The sequence below is a fragment of the Trachemys scripta genome, chromosome 19 (assembly GCF_013100865.1).
Source record: "Trachemys scripta elegans isolate TJP31775 chromosome 19, CAS_Tse_1.0, whole genome shotgun sequence".
NCBI classification, from domain to species: Eukaryota; Metazoa; Chordata; order Testudines; family Emydidae; genus Trachemys; species Trachemys scripta.
The window spans coordinates 21,097,050-21,117,318 of NC_048316.1; the positions used below are offsets into that span (position 1 = coordinate 21,097,050).

At 47.0% G+C, this 20,269-nt stretch overlaps 1 protein-coding gene and 1 long non-coding RNA gene across 15 annotated transcripts in view; one reads left to right on the plus strand and one right to left on the minus strand.

The window, feature by feature from the left end:
- The window catches only part of TMEM269 (transmembrane protein 269), a 38,077-nt gene that overhangs the window by 16,512 nt on the left and 1,296 nt on the right, over positions 1–20,269 (minus strand). For 3 of the 13 annotated variants that reach the window (XM_034753009.1, XM_034753007.1, XM_034753010.1), the window contains exons 2-3: positions 16,531–16,601; positions 2,731–2,878 (exon numbers count right to left, since the gene is read on the minus strand). In XM_034753009.1, coding sequence (XP_034608900.1) covers positions 2,731–2,878; positions 16,531–16,555 — 173 coding nt within the window. In that variant the 5' untranslated portion in view covers positions 16,556–16,601. The other 10 variants (XM_034753020.1, XM_034753017.1, XM_034753015.1 and 7 more) reach the window with 10 other exon arrangements.
- Positions 20,051–20,269, plus strand: part of LOC117867768 — a 37,886-nt gene continuing 37,667 nt past the window's right edge. For both annotated transcript variants that reach the window (XR_004643497.1, XR_004643495.1), the window contains exon 1: positions 20,051–20,165. This is a non-coding gene — a long non-coding RNA (uncharacterized LOC117867768). The remainder of the gene's footprint in view (positions 20,166–20,269) is intronic.

Below are 20,269 nucleotides of genomic sequence, written 5' to 3' on the forward strand. Positions count from 1 at the left end.
GGTGCCAGGGGCGCCAAACGCCGGCGGGGCCGAGTGCTGGCGGTGCCAAGCGCCGGCGGTGCCTGCGGCTGGCGGTGCCAAGCGCCGGGGGCCAAGCGCCGGCGGTACCTGGGCCCGGGGGCGCCGAGCGCCAGCGGGGCCGAGTGCCGGCGGTGCAGAGCGGGCCGGGGGTGCTCAGCCAGGGGCCCGGCAGTGCTGGGCGGGCGGGGGGTGCTCGGCCGGGGACCTGGGGGCCGGGCCGGGGACCGGCAGTGCTGGGCCTGGGCCGGGGGTGCTCGGCCGGGCCCGGGCCGGGGGTGCTCGGCCGGGGGCCGGGCCCAGGGCCGACAACCCAGGGCCCGAGCCGACCCAGGCTGGAGACGCTGGGGGGGCCAGACTGGGCCGCACCTCCTCCCCCCACACTCCCCTTACCTGCTTCAGGCTTCCCGCGCATCAAATGTTCGCGGGAAGCAGGGGAGGGGGTGGAGTTGGGGCGGGGACTTTGGGGATGGGGCGGAGTTGGGGCGGGGCCCCGTGGAGTGTCCTCCTTTTGGAGGCTCAAAATATGGTAACCCTAAGTAACCGGACCTTCAGAGCAGGGTGCCTGGCCAGTGGCTGCCGCTCTAATGCCCACCCTACAATAGTCTTGAGACCCCCTTTTGGGTCAGGACCTCCAGTTTGAGAAACGCTGATGTCTAAACACATCCGCAAAATTTGCTATTTATGCCATGACCAACCCGTGAAAAATGTGTAATTTCTCCACCATTTATGTAGACCCCTATTCATAAATGGGATTTTTGGGTGCAGACCCCAAATTATGTGGTTTCATACTACTTAGAAACTACAGTAATGGGTGCTACAGAATTATCCCCAAATTAGGTACTGGGGTGTCCTATTCTGTTCTCTCTTGCGGAATTTTTGTTTGCACCATGGATCAAAATGTTTGTATTGTAATTTCCTCGTTTTCACTGCACTGCACACCACGAACTCCTGGCACTTTGCAGTACCAGCCAGGCTGGAACTCCGCTCCTTCAGGTACGAAAGCAGAATCTGCTACCACTTGAGCTAAGTGCCCAATAACAAGTGTTTCTGTTGATTTTATAGGCTACATTTTTTGTTTAAAAAATGCCCAAGCCTAAATTTTGGGGCTATATTGCTTGACATCTCCCTTCCCCCCTCACTTTAACAAACAGAAATAGTGCAATAGGGAGCCATCTGTGTTACCACAGCAGAATCAGAGCTCTAGTGTGCCAGGAGCCAGCCATGCTGTAACCAGGTCACATAACCAAGCTAAAGCCTGGCATGTGACCAAGGCTCAATCACAGAACCTTACTCTGGTCAGTGGTGCTACCCCACTTCACACTGATGAGAAACCAGCCCTTTTACTGAGCTGTAACCAAACATCCAACTCTGGTTGTGTAGCGGCAGCTACACACTAGACTGCCAGGTTGGCTTTGCTCCTGGAAAATGTCTCCCTGTGATTCCTCCTCCTGAATGAAACACAGCACACAAGCCATACCATGTGGAAATAGCACTGCATGGCCCAGGAGTTATTTGTTGTTCTATTAAAGACTATTTGGCCTGGAGGACAAAAGTCTGGGACAACCAGCTCTTTTCTTTTTATTCTATTTTATGAGCAGAAATGATTCCGTTTGACAAGCCCCGATGAAATTTCAAACCCCGATTTAGCAGTCTGAATGGAGGCAGATCCCTACAGTGATATTAACAGGAGCGGTATTGGAGTAGGGCTGCAGGACTGGGCATTCAATTCCAGATGCACCATATAAATTAACAAGTGATAAAGTCCAGGGAATATTTTTAGCTGGGTATCTTTACAGGACAATGTATAAGGAAAGGCCTTTTTGGCATCCTGCAGAAATTTATGGAAACTCCTACTCATACAGGCAGAAAACAACCTTGAATATATTCCCCTGTGCCTGTTTAACTCTCTTCAATCCCTTCGCTGCTTTGTTACCTCATCAGGCCTCTTTTCTTTCCTACCTACAGTGTTGCTTACTTAGCCTGGAGGAGGAAGCTTGGCAGCTCACTGATAATGCAGTGCAGAGAAATTTTATGCTACATGGGCCAATTCTTATCCTGAGTTACAGTCCAGGCATTCCACTGAAGTCCACAAGGGAGCAGAGGGTGTAAATCATGGCAGGACATAGCTCAGAAACTCCTTGAGGCAACAGCCATCCCTCGCCAGCTCTGATAGCCGTCACCTTGGAGATGTCAGGGGAGGAATGCAACTTGGTCACCTTAGGCCACGTCCACACGAGGGCAAAGTGTCACATTTTGAAATGCACATGTGTTAGTTAGCTAACGGTCTGTCTACACAGCACCGCAGTGCAGCTCAGGGGGTGCAAACTGCAGAGCGCACCAGAGTTGCGCTTTAGCTGTCCCCTGTGCACACGGTGGGTGTGAACTAAAAGGTTCCTAGTTCACATTAACACAGTCCTGTTGGAAAGACGACTGGATTCACATGCACTAGGCCCCTTTTGGTTTGCAGCAGGAGCGTCCACATAGGGCAGTTAGTGTGCAGCTCTTTGGTGAACTCCGCCATTCACACCCCGGTAGTCTTTTCAAATGTAAACATGGCCTTAGTGGCCCTGACTCTTCCCGCAGTGGAGCAAATGGAAGTTTTGCCATTGATTATAATGAGGATTCCCTGTCCCTCCCTCCACCCCTGCCAATTATGCAGTCCCTTCCATGAAACCACGCCACTCTGTGAAGCCCCAGACCCAGACATACCCATTTAGGCTGCAGAGGATGGAAGACAGACCCATGATCAGGTTAGCCATAGAGAGGGCATTGGCGACATTCTTGCGGACAAACTCCAGAGCCTGGGCTCGGCCTGCTTGCTCACTCAGGAACAGCTTCTTAAAGTGGTGAAATATACCTGGAACCCAGCAGGGGGAGACAGAGTCAGGACGAGAAGACCTTTGCCGCTGCCTTTCCAAGAGGAAATTATTTAAGCATAGATCCTTGAAGAACAGGAGAAGGCCCAATGGATCAGCGTTGAGTCTATAGTTAAATTCCCCAAGTATCTGTGAATCCGTTCTAGGGTCAAGCTGAGGGAGTCTTAGAGAGGGCGAATTTTATTGTGTGAACATGGAGCTAGGTTTTTAACGGAGATCCTATTGCAATGTGTCCTGGGACACAGAACTGCTGTTAAAAGGGGACAGGAGCTTCTTGGCCTTATAGGTTTTTTTCCTTAAATAAAAGTAAAGCCAATAAAACGCTAAATACCAATCACAGCCCAGTTTGGATTTTAAAGAGTTGATGCAAAAGTGGTGGAACGGGGGACAAGGACTAGTGCCCCCCAACTCCAATACTCTATATTTAGATCCTTCCTTCAAAAGTTTCCTTTTGGGACAGCCTTACAAAGAGGGGAGTTTTCCTGCTATTGGTGTGTACATTAGTACCTGACTGTTGTTCTTCGTGGGGAGACCTGAGACAGCCAGCAGTTCCTCTGCCATTAAAGGGGCCAGCACTCATCTTGGTGCTTCCTTAGACAGCTGTCAATGCTAACATGCCAGCCTGGCTGTAGCCCTTCTGCCCCACATCATGAGACGATTAACATGAGATTAGCTCCCAGAGGTGGTGTTTTTTTAAAAAACATACATGCTGCCCAGAGTATTTTCATGCACTTTCAAGCCTTAGTTTCACACCTGCCTAATTACTAGGCACTGCATGTCCTCACTCACTCAGCTCTTGCGATGATCTGGCCATTTGCAGCCTTTGCATTCTTATATCTACACACGTGTATATATTCATAGGGATGGATGTTTTTTGCCTTCCTCGGTCCCGTTACCCCCCTCCCCTGAATAGCAGGTGACGGAGGGGAGGAAAGACTGCAACAATAAGATGTTATCTCAGGTAGTAGCCCAGAAGAATTGTTACCTCTATAGACTTCATAGGAGGTGACATTCCTGTGCAGGGGGCTAGCACAAAGCCTACGCACCACTGAAGTAATCAAAACTGGGTTTAAATGGAGCATAGGGCTTGTGCTGGCTGAAAGTGATGGGAGTTTATGCACGTTAGTTTTGCAAGAGATTGGGGGGCAACACATCAATTGAGTTCTAGGCCACCGCAGCCAAAGATAACATCACAAATGAAAGCAATTCACTCTTCAGATGTTCAGCCCAGTTGCCCCATTAGCTTTCATTCACCCCATTCTATAACCACGTGCCACAATTATACAATTGAATATGCATTTTATAAAAAGCTTATCAGAAAATTCTTAAAGCTGTTTCTGCTTTACTCCCCCACACCCAACCACTAAAACAAACATTATTTTTACTTAGGAAAAAAAACCAAAAACCAAACTTACAATAAAACCAACCCCACGTTTTAAGCTCTATTTATCTTATATACCTATAGGGCTACTCTTTAGAGAAAAGGTTAAGGGTCATGTCCTACTAGTGTGTTTTGCACCCTGCCCTTGACGTGTTTCCAAAGCCAGGCAAGTTCATGAGATTCTTCATCTGAAAGAAAACAGCATGTCAGAGCAAAAGCCATCAATGTGAAACGAGTCAGATTGGTGTATACGGCTTTACCGCCCTCCCTTCAAGCCCTCCCAAGGCTCATACTGGGACAAGACAGTAAAAGCCAGGATCTTGTAAGACACATCGTTATCAACGGTTCACTACCACTTGCTCTTGTGAAAACAGATTTCCCACGAGGCAGCCATTGGGCCCCCATTTGGAGGTGCCATCTGCAGTCAGGCTTATTCTTTTTAAACTTCAGTGACCTGCTCACTTGTTCGCTCTTTGTACAAAAGCACAAGTTAGTTTTTAAAATAACTGTTAAACATCCCATCAAAACTGTAAAGCTGTGTCCATTCTAGGCAAAGTCAGAGGAACAGAGGGAACTAGTCCACTTAAACGTAATACTTGAGCAGATAAAACATGCACCTGGAGGACTACGAAGTCTATTTAACCCACATTACAAACAACCCCATTTAGATTAACATAAAACACAGCAAAAGGTTGTTAGAAGAGGGACCATTTACATCAGGGGGCGCATTTGAAATGTTTTATTGACTAAAACAAACTATTGTCAAATTAGTGCTCATGAATCACTGAAATGAGATACCTGCTAAAAAAACAGACGGACCACTCCTACTAACAAATCTCCCAAGGTAAAAATGCAGGAATGTTTCCTGTGCTCAGGGCTTGTGGGGAGCAGTCAATTACATCCAACTTTTCAAATGAACTGGCTGAAAAATATTCTGTAAGGAAAAAAAAATCTAAAGAACAGACAGATTCTTTTGTAACCATCAAACGCTGAACAATTGGTTCTTTTAGCCTCTGTTCCATTTTTGTAGGTCGTGTTCTTTTACCACAAGCTAAGAGTAATGTCAAAGGTTACAGACACCATGGAAAGAGAGGGAAGTAACATACAAGAAATCAAGGTGATTTCCATATGAATTAAATGCATGTTTATTTGTAGATTTGGGACCAAATTTGCCACCTCACTTTGGATGCTCCGTACAGTGATTAAAAGCAGCAATAAACCCATCTTCAACAACCATTTAAACCAAGTTTGCAGCCACTTAGCTCCTTTAGGCTGCTGTGGTGATGCAAAGTGTACTGGTGATACTGGCCCATGATATTTGCAGGGATAAGGCTGTTTACAGGATTACACCCATGCACTCCCACACAATTCAGTAGATGCAACCAAGGGAAGAGTCTTGTCTTTCTATCTCGAGTGCTTTTTTAATTGCACTGCTGGTTGGAGATTGGGAACAGCAATGAAGAAATAACATTTTTAAATATATTATAATTGCACTTTAACATTTCATCTCAGTCATTTAAAGACTCCAATATTACAATTTATCAAAGGAACAGAAGGCCACCTATAGGTACAAACCCCCCTGCCCCCACACAAAAACGGGAGGGAAGGGCAGGAACAAAAGAAAAAACACCCCTGCCCTCACTTGTCCACCTTTGTGCAACTATGGGAACTGAAAACAGCCAATGGTAAGAAGCCATTTCAATCATTTTGTTCAATCGCTCATTTTATTCTCTGGGGCAAAATCCATCCCTATGTAACACCATTGACTTCAATGGGTTTGTACTAGGCACGAATGTAGTTTTGTATGTTACAAGTGACCTGGCGTCAGATCCTGTATGTATTGGGCATTCCATTGAAAACAACTGAGGTTCTGGGTTTTCAGCAACTGAAACCCAGCCCCGGGCAGAAGGCCCACTTGCAAGGGCCTACGTACCATTTAAATCCCATTTAACCCTTGAAAATAGGGTTTATGGAGGACTTAAGAACACCACAGTGCCTTGCAAGCAGCCCTCCGTACTGGGGATCACCCAGAGTGCCAGACTGAGCCTTCTATTCGGAGACCCCTTCATTCCAGCCTGCAGAGTGTTTTCCCAGGTTACACACATTCCACTTTGTACCCATTTGCTTTGTTTTATGTTAATTCATCTGCATTCTATATTTTCCAGCAGGAACCTTTAGCACTGGGACTTGGTTTCCTCTATCAGTTAGAAGGGAACTTGTTCTCCCTCTCTATTGCAAGGACAGTGCAGCCATGTTGCAGTGAGAGTTGCAAAACATCTCGAGCTTGCCCTAGCTGGATTTGGTGTCTACCCAAGGTGAGATTTTTGTCTTCCCTATGTAATTTTGCAGAAGAACCTCAGGTGATCCTTGGAGGAGTCCTATTCAGGTACTGACCTAGCCAGATCCTATTTAGCAACATACTCTGGAGGTGCAACTGCAAGATGGGCATAATATAGTGCATGTTTTATGTGCTAAAATAGTATTTTAAGTGAACAACTCTCTTCATTTATATCCCAAAACACCAGTTAACAGCTCCTTCGTTTGGTGCAATAAGTGGACATCACAATTCATACTATACCTCTCAAATGGAACACATCTGTGATGTTTAAAGACAAAAAAGACTTCTTTGCCTATAAATTATTCCATCATCAGGTACTATTCCCTCTGCTTTTGAATTCCTAATGTATTGAACACTGAACATTCACACACAACCCTTCCCTCCTCAATAATCACCACCCGCCTCATTTTATTTGTTGCTTTTGTTGGAATTCAGCAGCCAAATGCAACATTTAACAAGAGACCCTCACAGAGTCTTAAATTTAAAAATCTAACCCCTGATATCCAGTTTTACTCCTTTAGCTTTTCCAGCTGAATTAAACAAAACACTTAAGAAATATATTTAAGGAACAACCCCTGATGGGACAACTGTTCTCCCCCCAACCGAATGGCCCTTTCCCCATCTCTATGGTTTTCTGTCACAGTTGAGAGGTAGGTCAAAAATTATTGCAAATGTCATGAAAGTGTTTTGTGTTCATACACACAGGTGGATCTAGCTCATGCTAGAAAATTCCCAGAATGAGCCTTGCAAGTGTCTTTTGCTTAGATGCCAATATCGTTACAAGTCCAAAATTTAAAAACATCCAAGATCTCTGCTGGGATTTTTTTCATTATCATGGTTTGATGTACAACAGCTGTTCTCTCGCATTATGAGCTTCTTCAGAAGAAACAGAACCTCTGAACTGAATCTGCCAGGCAGCTCCTTGCTGGGTTTTTTTATTCTATCACTGATACTGGCTCAAGTTTTATTGGTTATGAAACAGTTATTTTTATAAGGAGCATACAACAGGGTCTTGACTGAGTGTTAATGGAAACCTATCAAAGACAGACGGGCCTGATTTCCCCCTCACTCACACTGGTGTAACTCCAGAGTAACTCCACTAATGTCAATGGAATTACACCAGCATAGATGAGATGAGAATCATGCCCTGTGCAGTCCTTCACACCCGGGCATGAAATCCACCATGTCAGAGGTCTCCATTCACTTACACTCACTTGCATTCCCTACTCAGGCAAGGCTCCAATTGACTTTAATGAAGCTTTGCAGAAAAAAGCCCTGAAGAATCCAGCCTTTGCACACTAAACCTGATTAACTCTTGGGATGAATGTTACCCCAATCCCAAGGGGGCCTGTATAAGCTTTAGAACACCACTAGCCCCATAACTAGAGGCCTTGTTTAGGCCCTCTGCACTGAGAGGACTTTCACTCTTTATAACCTCATTCTTACAAGATAAGTTTGAGAAAACAGAGTATTCTAAACCAAAATTAGGGCATTCAGGAGATGTGTCTTAAAAAGGAGGGCTGAGCAGGGTTGTTACATAGATTAATTCTTTGCATCACTCCATAGTTGTAGGGGGACTAATTAAGTCAGGGCATTAAATAAAGAACTCTGAACCTATTATAAGCCCGTATGGTGACATCGATGAAAATCCAGGCTTATTAAAGTAGCTTCAGAACGGTCACCACTGACCCTCCTTCAGCCCACAACATCTGGAAAGAAATGTCAGGAAAAAATAGCATGATATATTCCTCAGCTCCACAATAGCAGCCAGCTTGATGGTCTTCAGCCAGATCACAAGTGAGTAGCCTTGAGGGCTGCCTGGTGAATTTCAAGATGCTTAGATAGAAATTCTTGGTAGTTGTTATCCAACAAAGCAGCCATCAAAACTGATAATTCACTAGACGCAGGAGACAGACCTTGCACACATACATTATACCAATGGAGTTCTCGACAGCGTGACAGAGAATGGACTCCACAGTGTAAGTTTTAAAATTATTTGTCCTTTTCCTCCCCTCCCACTTCCCTGCTCCCATGGAGGTCAATACAAGTTTTGCCATTGACTTTAATGGAACCGGACTGGGCCCTTAAGTTATAGGACCTGATTCTCATCTCACACCAGATGCATACAAGTCTAACGTCCACTGACTGCAGTAGTGTCCCTCGTTAGTCATTCTGGTGTAAGTAAGAGCAAAAACCAAAAGGAACTCCACTGAAGTCAAGTTACAGTGCTGTAAAACGGATGAAAGTGAGAGGAGAATCAGGCCCATAGACTTATGTTAACTTCTTGCAGCCATGTCACAAAATAGGGACAGATGTTTAGTTTAAATAAGCTAAATCCTTACTCCAAACTCCCTTGATTGGATTCTCTCTCAGTTTTGCTGGTGTAGATCCAGAGTAACTCTGACAGGATTACTTGTCATTTTGGATTTACATCAGGCGAAATGAGATCCGAATCCAGTCCATTAACTTCAATTGTCGGAATAAGGGCTGACGGATATGGCCCACAGAAGTGTATTTTTGAAAATAATGTTTTATTCCTTCTCCCATGATTTTCTTTCAAGTTAAATATCAGCCCATCCCCTGAGAGTTAAAACTTAGTTCTTCTGAAGAGCCCTGTCGAGTTAATGAATACTCCTGGCCCCATATGAACTGTGGGGTTACTAACCACCTCAGAGTTGCTGCAGACAGGAATCCTCCCCAGCAGAAATCTTGGATTTTAACAATCAGTGAAAACAGAGAAAAGCAGCAACAAAAAGATTAGAATCTTGATACCCAACAATGCTTTTGGCATCACAATGGCCGGCTGCTAGCATCAGCAGTAACAGAACATGGAGAGAGGGTGCTCAAAGGGTTTAAAAAAAAAAATTAAGTATGAAATTGGCATTTCTTTACCTTTCTGTTGTAAAAAAGGGTTTATCCACTGGCCTCCAGTAAGGCAAGTTTGTTCCACTTTTGAGCAGTGTCTTTCACAATAACCTGTGTACACTTGCATCAACTGTGATTACTTGGGGGAAGGAGGTTAAAACATTCAACCAATGAGTGTTAACTAACAACATCCCACTCCCATGTCCACAGGGCCGGATTCTCCTATCACAGCAATGAGACTCCATTGGTTTCAGCAATGTTTCCCCAGTGTGACAGGAGGATCAGGCTCAGCGTGTCTGGCGTGGTGTGAGGCAGTCTAGCCTCCCCGCATTTAAGGCACAATCCAGCTCCCATTGAAATCAATGAGTCTTTCCAATGGGGGCCGGATCAGGTCCTCATGCCATATGGGCCACATTCTGCCTTTGGATGCACGTGGGCCTCTCCTGGGGAGGTCAATAGGAGTTCTCAGCATAGGCTAAAGCAAGCTGGGCTCCTGCAACTTCCCTTTAATTTTTTATATCCATGTGCGGAATGAATTTTGTTATGTGCACCAATAAGGAGGTGATGTGTAGTGGGGTTGGGGCTGAGAGGTTTGGAGTGTGGGAGGGGTCTCGGGGCTGGGGCAAGGCATTGGGGTGCAGGGGGGCAAGGGCTCTGGCTGGGGGTACAGACTCTGGGGAAGGGCCAGAGATGGGGGATTTGAGGTGCAGAAGGGGGCTCAGGGCTGGGGCAGAGGGTTGGGGTGTGGGGGTGAGGGCTCCAGCTGGGGGTGTGGGCTCTGGGTGGGGACAGGGATGAGGAGTTTGGGGTGCAGGCTGCCCCAGGGCTCTGGGGGAGAGGTCACGGTGCCTCTCCCTGCTGACAGCAGCTCCGGGGCCAGGGGAGAGGCCCATGGCAGCCCTGCACGCCCCAACTTGCTCCCCTCCCCCCGACCTCTCTCCTCTCCAGGCCCCTGTGGCTGTGCACCTGTGCGGCCCTTTATAGCTTGCTGTGTGGCCACGCAGCTTAGAGGGAACTTTGGGCTCCTGTATTTCTGCATACAGAACACCATTGCTAGAGATACGATAATGCCTCTGTTTCTTGGAGCATTTCCAATGTGAGCTGTCCAAGCCAATGAGCTCATTATAGATGAATTGTCCCAAGAAAGATCAAGGCAAATCCTCACTAAGTCATCCGGGTTGCAAACAACACATTGCCTAACCTCTACCCCTCTACAGAGAAAATCTTCTTGTGGAAATTCCCACTTCAAGTATTCCTTTCTCTGAGTTTCCAATCCTGAATTAAAAAAAACCAAAATGCTAGATCAGCAAAATGATATTGAAAATGCTCAGGGAAACCCTGGTGAATCTGAAGAAAAATTCTGTCTCTCTCCATCCAGCTAACACTCGTTGGTACCAAGAAAGTGTCTGAAAACGGGAGCGGGGGTTCTTTGTGCACAGTACACATAGTACTATGCAAGTGGGCTTCTTGTTCGGCTGGCTTATTTTAATTGTGACATGTTTTAATGTGGCTTTAAAAATTGTTGCTTTTTGTGGCTTCCTGCAGGGACAGCTAGACAGAGAGCAAATATGCCTCGTCGTATAAACTGAAAATAAGATGGCCAAGTTCAGATGATCCACAGTGGAAGAGTCAGAAAGATGTTTAAAACAATAAAATAGTTCTAGGATAGGTTCAATGTAAATCTAGCAGGCGGCACTCTTCTGGCTGAAATGAATATAGTTATTACTCATAATTTACACATTGGCTATTGAAAAGGAAGTGACAAGAGAGAATGCAGGGTTTCCCCCAAGATTTTAGGTAAAGGTGTGGACAAGTTCCCAGATGTCTGAATATGCAACCCCAAATGTCCAACAGAGCGTAAGTGGCTCCCTGTGGAGTTAGTTTAGAGCTGGTTAAGAGGGGAGCAAAGGCTTTACGGAACAGAGATGAATGGGAGGAGTCGGTGCAGAAAATGATGTCACCAACCCCTCCTTAGAGCTTGGGGGAAACCCTGCAAAGGAAGAGGAGAGCAGGGAAGGCTCTAGAAGGTTTTCCAGTGTCCCTGCTGGGCATGCTCAAAGTGGTGCCATTGAGCAGGGGAGACAAATTCAAAGTCAATTCTAAGAGCATGCAGTTTCACCTGCCAGGAAGCCATTATGGCCCAGATTCTCAGGTGATGTATACAGGTGTAGCTCCAATGACTTTGTGCCAATTTGCACCAGCTGAAATCCTGGCCCCGCAGGTGATAGTTTTATAGTCTATGAATGACTGGTGACCTACCTCTCTTACAGGTTCAGACACAAAGTATGCCTGCTAAGGTGACAAACACATCCCTTATTTGTCCCCTTCACTCAATTTTATACGGGCAGTGACAATTCTCCACTAGGTAAGAGGGAATCTGAGTGACTTGCAAAGGAATAGGGGAAATGTGTCTCATAGGTAAGTGGAAGGAGATTTTGCTTCTTGGAATAATGTTGCTGCAGTAGACTCCTATGAAGATTAAGTGGTGAAATGACATTTTTGTCTCCAATGAAGCAACTATTTGTGCTACCAACCCAGAAGGACCATCCTGAATGTTAGGGACCTACCATATTCTTGATCACCACCTTATACTTGAAAAGAGTCATCTAGATTTCAAAACATGAGCTTTTTTATGGTAGCATAAGAGCTTTATGACAGCTGGCATGGGTTGATGCAAAGGCTGAGTCTAAGAACCCCTAAAAACTGTGGTCAGACTAAATTAAAGTAACTCCTCCCACCAATTTGGAGAGCTAAACTCAGACAAGCCAGCATGCTTAGATGCTATGATCAATACATCTCCCTTCAGTTAATCCCATTAAAAGGGACAGCCTCAAGGTTGTAGATCCAAAGAGCTAACCTATATTTGCAAAAACCTACATAATTCATTAACAGCTCCATACTTATGTGCTATTTTCTCAGATAAGAAAAAACCCATGCAAGTCACCCAATAGCCATGCATGCAAGTTTCAGAGAACATAATTCTGATATGGCAATTTCAGTATCAAGCTCCCAAAGGGTGATTAAGCAGCAAGAAGAAAAATGGGACTTAAAAAACCTCAGTGTCCTTTTAAAGGACAGATTTGCAGTAAAGTTCCCCTTAGTCTCACTATAACTAGTTTGGTATGACTTCAATTAGCTCAGTCTACCAAGCAAAAGCCTTTCAGCAAAGTTACCTTTAAAATATGAACGTGCTTCCCCCTCTCTCACCTGTTCACAAAAGCATGGAAGGTGCTGCTTACAATCAAGTTATCAATTTCCAGCCACAATTAAACGAGACGTGTCACACCCCTGTTCTCCAATAATACACTGGCAAGGAGACAACAGCCTAATTTTCATCCCCTGCCTGCATGATCATCCCCAAGGACCTGCCTCTTCACTGTCTTACATCTTGCGCAGTCATTTACTCCTATGCAAATGGGTGTAAAACACTAAACTTCTCACTCACATAAACTAGTGTTACTCAACAGTAACACCAATGAAGTTAATGGCATTACACTAGCTTTTCACCACTTTAAGTGCAATCAGAATCAGTCCCACAGGATTTAAACACTAGCTCTGCTAACGCCGTTGTTCATGCTGATGTGAATGGGACACAATTGAGAGACTGTATATTCCTCTCCATTCTATAGCAAGGTCCCCGATTTCTCTGGGACACCAGTGCCGAAAAGTAGAAATTCTGAAGCAGCTTCAGGAAAATGTTGTGGTTTCTTTTAAAGGCTTTTTTTTATTTACATATGAAAATGCTTCACACAATCACTAGGATAGCTCCTGCATTATTTATATCTACATTCAAATGAATTTGTTTTACACTCCCACAATATTTGCAATGCACTGTGTATTGGCAACTCAACAGCAGTGCAGAAGATGTCAGGGAGAAGCTGAGGTTTTGGCAAGTAGGCAGGCATGGGCTGAACATATTAGCTGAATTCACTTGCTGTAGTGAAAGAGTTAACAGCAAGAGCGTTTGAATTTTCATCATCAGCCATTTATAGCCAACACGCCACAGACATGAATGGGGCTAGTCACCATCTCTCAGATGTTGTTCCTGGCTGGCTGCATAATCAGCAAGACAATTCTGCATTGATGTAGGCTCAGTTCACACTTAGAAGGTTATCTTGCAAACTCAGGGGCTAGCACTTTTCAAAAAACGAAATGCACTTCTGTGGCACAGGACAGATTCTGTGACACTGTCAAATAGATGGCTATAATTAGACCTACTGAGACTGGGGAGACACCCAAGGCCTGATTCTGATCTCACTTCTCCTGGTTTTACACCACCATAATGCCATCGACTTCAAGTGGCGTTTGCCCTGATTGACATCACTACCAGAGAGAACACAGTCTGGGCTCAAGGTCACAAGAATGGTTCAGGACATGTTTCAAAATGACCTCCCAGGCACACAGGCCAGTACAGCACGGAGGTATTGCTCTCATGTAATCCTTCCGCAGCGTGGGGGGGAATTCCACCCAGGATTCATTTCAGAAGGCAGGTAGAACCTGATGCTGGTATCTTAACCCAATGGAGAAACTGCTGCCCTGAGAGGCTGTGAATGCTAATCTCATGCTCCAAATCCAATTTCAGTCATTCTGCAATCAAGCAAAACTGGAATTACATTTTTTAAAGAAATTTAACCCCCTCTATTCAAACCCTGAAGACTCAGCTACACCAAATGTATTCCTTGGCTGTGAGAATAGGGTCCAATTCCCGTTTCCCAATGCAGTCACCTCTCTAGTGCAAAGCAGACTGAGCTCAACCCTTACCAACTGCACAGGAGTACACAAGTGCTAGTTCAAGCTGACTGCAGTCTGCTTTAGGCTAGCAGGGGAAAAAGGGACAGTAGGAGAGAAGCAGTTATCACATGAGCCAGCTAGATTCTCTCATAAGAAGCACACGGCAGCCTCTCTATTTGTATACCTCCAGTGGAGTGAATGTGAAAAAAAAAAAAGTCAGAGACATTTAAAAACTAGCAATATCACGCAATTCTGATACTGTAGGGCCCACTCAGGAGAGGATTTCTAAGTAAAAATGCTCTCTTGGCCACAGACTGTGTTTTAGGAGAGCTGGAGAAATGCTAATTCAGAACCTGTGTTTTCCGACTGTTTCCTCATTATGTGGAGGGCAGCATATTACGGCACAGGGAACTGCGATCTTGGAAGGTAACTGTAGTGGGGGAGTTGTTTGGTAACTAGTAGTTACGTGATCATTAAAAATCAGTTCATTAAAATCAGATTGTTAAAGTTCAGAAGTAAAGATGGATCATGCCCAGCAATGGCTGTGTGAAAAACCTTCTAGAACACAGACATGGGGGGAGGAAAGAGAACACTCAAACCTATGTTAAAAGAACAACAAACAAACAAACCTCCAGCAATATCAAGGAAGGAATTTTATGGACATCACAGAATCACACACATTAATGTTAAAAATTACAGACCAAATTCTGCCTTTGGATGCGTGTGCACAGCTCCTAATGACTTCAATGAGATTCGCATGCACCCATCCAGCGCAGGATGTAATTATTTGGCTCCTTGGTCAGCCTATCACAAACTGAGACAGAAAAGGCCCTGATCCAAGAGCCGTTAAATTCCATGGAAAGACTCTGGATTCCAACAGGAAATGGATTGGGCCCCAAGTTCAAGAACAGTGTCAGGCTTAACTTTCAATCTCCAGGCTTTGTTCCTTGTCAAACCAACACTTACATTGCACTTGTGTGTGTGTGTGTGGGGGGGTATTTTAATACACACACACACACACACACACACACGTTAAAATGACACTGCGACCCCAGCAGGCCAGGCTGGCCCGAGTGTTAAATGATTATGTTTAATATTTTAAGCTCTTTGGGGCAGAGACCATGTCTTCCTATAGGTTTGTACATTAAGTGCAATGAAGTCTCCTGCTCTTGGGATGACAGGAACCTTTGGATGCTACCACCATTAATAAAATATCAAGTTTTATTTTTTCCATGAAGTACTGAGAAGAAGGGGAATGACTTTTGGCTGGATTCATCTTTTTACACCTTGTCTCAGTTGTACCAGAGTAAAACACCTCAAAAGCCAGTGGATTGTTAATCATAAGTAATTATTAAATCTTACATCTACATGTTGTGTAGTTCTTTATGAGGCTAAGCCTGGTAGGCCACATTTCAGCCCAAGGGCTGGCTGTACCCTTATACTTCGGCCGGGGGGTTGGGGGGGAACTAAAGTCACCAGGAACAGGCAGGAAGAAAGGGTGTGGAAAGCAGGGTGCGGTGACTCTGCTCTGTGCTCCTTTCCTCTATAAACAGTCCCTCCACAAGCATCCACAGGGCTGGGGCTCTGCGGAGTGCGGTGGGATGTGCTGGGACCAGATGCTCCACGTTAAGCTGGTGGATTCTGAGAAGAACTCCAGCTTCCCCTTCACCTCCAATTCCTCGTCTAGGACAGTATGGGCTGAACATGTGTGGGAGGTGCAGAGCCAGTGACAGAATGGCTTCGGAAGGATCGGGTGTTGGCAGAGGGGGAAATGGGGAGCCCTGTCTGCCTAGGCCACAATCCCAGGATCTCTGGAGTTGTAGCCTGAAATCCTGAAGAGCTACCAGACTGCAACTCCTTCCCTCAGCTCAAACTGTAATCAAAGCCAGAAAAAGGGTCCCATTAAGAAGGGCAACACAATTTGCCAAGAATGCCAGAAGTGGATGAAAAGTTTTGAAATTCTAACCCCAAAATAAGTGATGAGCAGAGGGCATACAAAAACGTTCACAAATTCCCCCCATTTTCCAACCAGCTGCAAGAACTACTGGACAAGCTTGGTGGTTGTTGTCTCTTTGTGGTTTCTGGTCTAAAATGAAATCTTCTTTTCTACCCCCGCCCTAATCTATACACTAACACACCTCTGGCAACTAAACATCCTTTCATGATAAATGGAACATTTGCTCCATGCTTCCTCTCTGGTTCCCAAGTTGTATGGATGCTGGTTTGTTTGTTTGTGTTTTCAGTGAAAATAGAGCTGGGTCAGTAGATCAGTGTGCAGAAAGAAGTAAGACATGCTCAAAGTTTTAAGAAGTACTCACCAGAAGGGGGCGACACCATCCACATCTTTGCTGAATTATTATGGGATACTGCACTCTTCTACTACTGAAGACTAATAAAAACATTTATAGAGAGGTTAGATCATGCACACAGCATCTAGTTATCATTGCCCAAATTGTTCATCTCAATTACCAAATGGGTATTATAAAAGGCCAATCAACTGGGGAAGGCTCTGCCAGCATCTAAATACACCCACTTTGTGTGTGACTTGTGACCAAAGCAAAACAAAAAACACCTTCAAGAAGTGCCATTGTACCAAATACCCAAACTTCCCTCATGGCCGGAAGTACAAAAGCTACACTCCAGAGATGGGCATATCCTTTGGAACTATACAGCTAAGCATTTCTGCTTACTTGCACAACACTCATTACCACTAGGACAAAGCTTGCTTCACACTGTTAAATAAACAATGCTAGACTCCAGATCAGCTGACAGAAGCAGGCTCAACTAGCAAATAGATTGCTTGCTTTCCTGTCTCCTGTGAAAGCCCCCACCGCTGTGCTTCGGGGTAGGAGCACTTGGTTCTGGAACTACCTGAAATCAAAGCGCTGAGATTCTGTGCATGCGTTTGAGCTTTATTGGTCATTGCTGCAGGATGTGAGCATCCACATGGCAGTGACTAAACTCGCAGGCTGGGTCTTCCAAGGATCCTAGATGAGTTGGGGGTTTAAATCCCACTGATTCAGTGGGAGCAGAATTCCTAACCCAGCCTGCACTAGGCTCAGAATGAAACTTCTAGGAATGATCCGGGGACAATTCCACAGGGTATTACGGTCATTACTGTACTCTGAAAGGAAGATTAGTGCTTGTGCAATTTCAAGACCAAACTTGCTTATACAAGAGAATCCCTGAGATTTGAAAGATAATTTACTAAGCTTAGAAACACACTGTTAAAGGGGGGGGGGGGAACACCTCTTCCCTCTTACAGAGAAAACCTTTAAGGAAACTGTTACTCTTACTGTATCTATATGTTAATTAAGTGGCAGAGATGAACTAAAAGTGATTTTGCTTTAAGCCCGAAGAAAAGTTTACCCTCTGCTGGATCCAGTTACACTTCCCTGCAGTCGGAGACTTCCCTGGTATTTCCACCCCGCAGTGCATTGCATTTCTGAAATCCCAGGGTTCATCAGAGACTGCTCTGAGGTTTCGGAAGTGCAATGTTATCATTCTAGAGCATCAAGACGGGGAAGTGCAAGGATGAGTGAATTGAGGGACAATAGCAGATGGATCCTACCAGGCTTGGCCTTGACTGCCCAGGGCACTGGGGGTGGTAGTCAAGAGGCAAGGAATAGGGCGGGGCTGTGAGGCCAGAGAAGGGAGATTGGGAAAATCTGGGGAAGGCAGCAGGGCCCAAGGATGATGGGGAGTCCAGGGAGGCAGCAAGGACCAAGAAGGATGGGTGGGAAGCCCGGGAGAACAGCGGGGATCGGGAGGATGGATAAGGAGGCAGCAGAGGCTGGGGTGATCGGGGGATGGGGGCAGGACTGGGGGGGTCAGTGGGAGCCAGGAGTGATGGGGGTGGGAGCAGGGGAGGCAGTGGGGGCCAGGAGCAATGGGGGGATGGGTGGGGGGCCAGTGAAGGCAGCCGATGCAGGGGAGACAGCAGGGAGAGGGGCAATGAGAAAGGGGGAACTTGCTGCAGGCAGCTAAAATCTCCATACACATGGATCTGGAAAAGTGGTGTGGCGAAGGGGTGCAATCTGTCCTCCCCTAACATTCACATGTGACAGCTTTTCAAAAGTTTAGAGGGAAAGGGAAGGTCTGAGCTGGAGTTTGGGGATGGAAGGGCGCTCAGAAGGTTGGTGTAGTTCAGAGAAAACTTTGGACCCACCCTCTGGGCTATTCTTCTTGTTCCACACACACACACACACACACACACACACATACGCCCTCCGCACCAGAGCTTGTCAGGTAAAAAACTCGCAAGTGCTCCTTCTAACCCTCAGAACGTGAGCAGGCCGCTTTTTACTGGGGGCGGGGGGTGGGGGGTAGATTTTTAGCCACTAACTCCCTTTGAGCAGCTTAATCCATCACAGGAGCACCACTTCCTTTGCAAGAGACACCTAGCAAATCCAGTGCCCCTGGCAACGGAACCAGGAGGAAAAAGGCCCCTGACTGGAAGGGACCAAAGTGATCAGTTTGCAAATCACTCAGCCAGCGCTTGGTTTATTGCCCTTTGGCCTCGACAGCACGAGCACTCTCGGGTCACCCCAACCCCTGGAAGGGAAAGGAGGAACTTGGCTGTTCAACTGTGCCCATCTTCTCTAAACTCCTCCCGGGCCCTGCCAGTCTTCCACCGCTCAATCTGCAGGCTGAGATCAGAAGAAAACCACCAGTTTTCCTTGGAAAACAATGAGCCAGTGCCGCTGCCGCTGGCCCCACCAAACGGGATCATGATCAACTGGATCATCCGGGCTAGGACTCTCTGCAGACAAAGCAGCCCAAAGCCGTTCCAAGGCTAAAGGGGATCAGAGGCGAGGAGCGAGCGCTGCCCCACCGGCAGCCCAGGCTCGGTGACCGGGGGGACCCTGGGCCCGGTTCTCCTCCCACTGCCCCTCGTGTAAATCAAGGGAACGGCACCAAAGCTACCGGCGCGAGACTGGTGTAAAATTAGGTGACGGGGAGGAGAATCTGGCCCTGGATTTGCCGGCCAGCTTCCAGGGAGCGAGCTTGGCACGGACGCAGGCTCTGCCTGTCCTGATGCTGCTAACGCCGCGCGGAGTCACGCCTGGCCCGGGGGCGGGGGTAGGACAGGCCCAGGGCGGCTCCGGCGCGGGAAGCGGTCGCTGTGTTATGCCCCATGCAGGTTCCGGGGCGGCCGAGGGGGCGGGATGTGCTATTCAGCTTCCCGGGTCATCTCCCTGGACTCCAGCGAGTTACTGATGGACCCCGGAAGCTGAGTAAAACATACGCCCCCTCGGCCGCCCCGGAACCTGCATAGAGCATAGCAAAGCTGCTTCGGACGCAGCGGGAGGCTTTTCCCCGCAGCCGCTTGGGCTCTGCGGAGGGGAGGCGCGGCTGGCCCGGGGCAGCTCCGGGCGGGGACGAGGGGCTTCGGCTGGACCGGGTCTCCGGGGAGTGGCGGGGGGACTTGGGGCTCCGGTCTCGGGGGACGGGCGGGGGGGTCTCGGGGCTCGCCTCCCCAAGGGTGGCTCCACCCGCCGCCCATGTTTGCCCTTATTGCATTCAAGCACTGTCCACAAACACAGACGCATCCTCACAACACCCCCACCGTCCTCCGGCATCCAGGCATGTTACCGCTTTTAAGGATGGGAAACCGAGGCACAGTGAAGTGACTTACCCAAATCAATGGCAGAGCCAGGGTTCGAATTAAGCGTTTCTTTGCTCCCAGCCCTGTGCCGAAAACACTAGCCTGACGCACTTCTTTATTTTATAACCAATCCCCTTCTCATAAATGCCCTGAGTCATGGAACAGGGTGGGGCTAATTCACAGGACAGAATGTTTTGCAAAACACACTGGATTAGCGGGGGTGGGAGGAGCGCTGGAGATAGCGGGAGAAGTGGTTGGACCGGGCTTTACTGCCTTCCACAACGGGGCCGGGCCAAGGGGCTGGAGCTGCAGAAGTGGGAAGACACTGGTGCACTGAGACCGCAGGTATGTTTACGCTACAAATGCACAGCCCCAGCCCCGCCGCTACACTGGTGTAGTGTAGACACTCCAGGTTTTCCCATCGCTGCCATAAACCCACCCACTCCAGA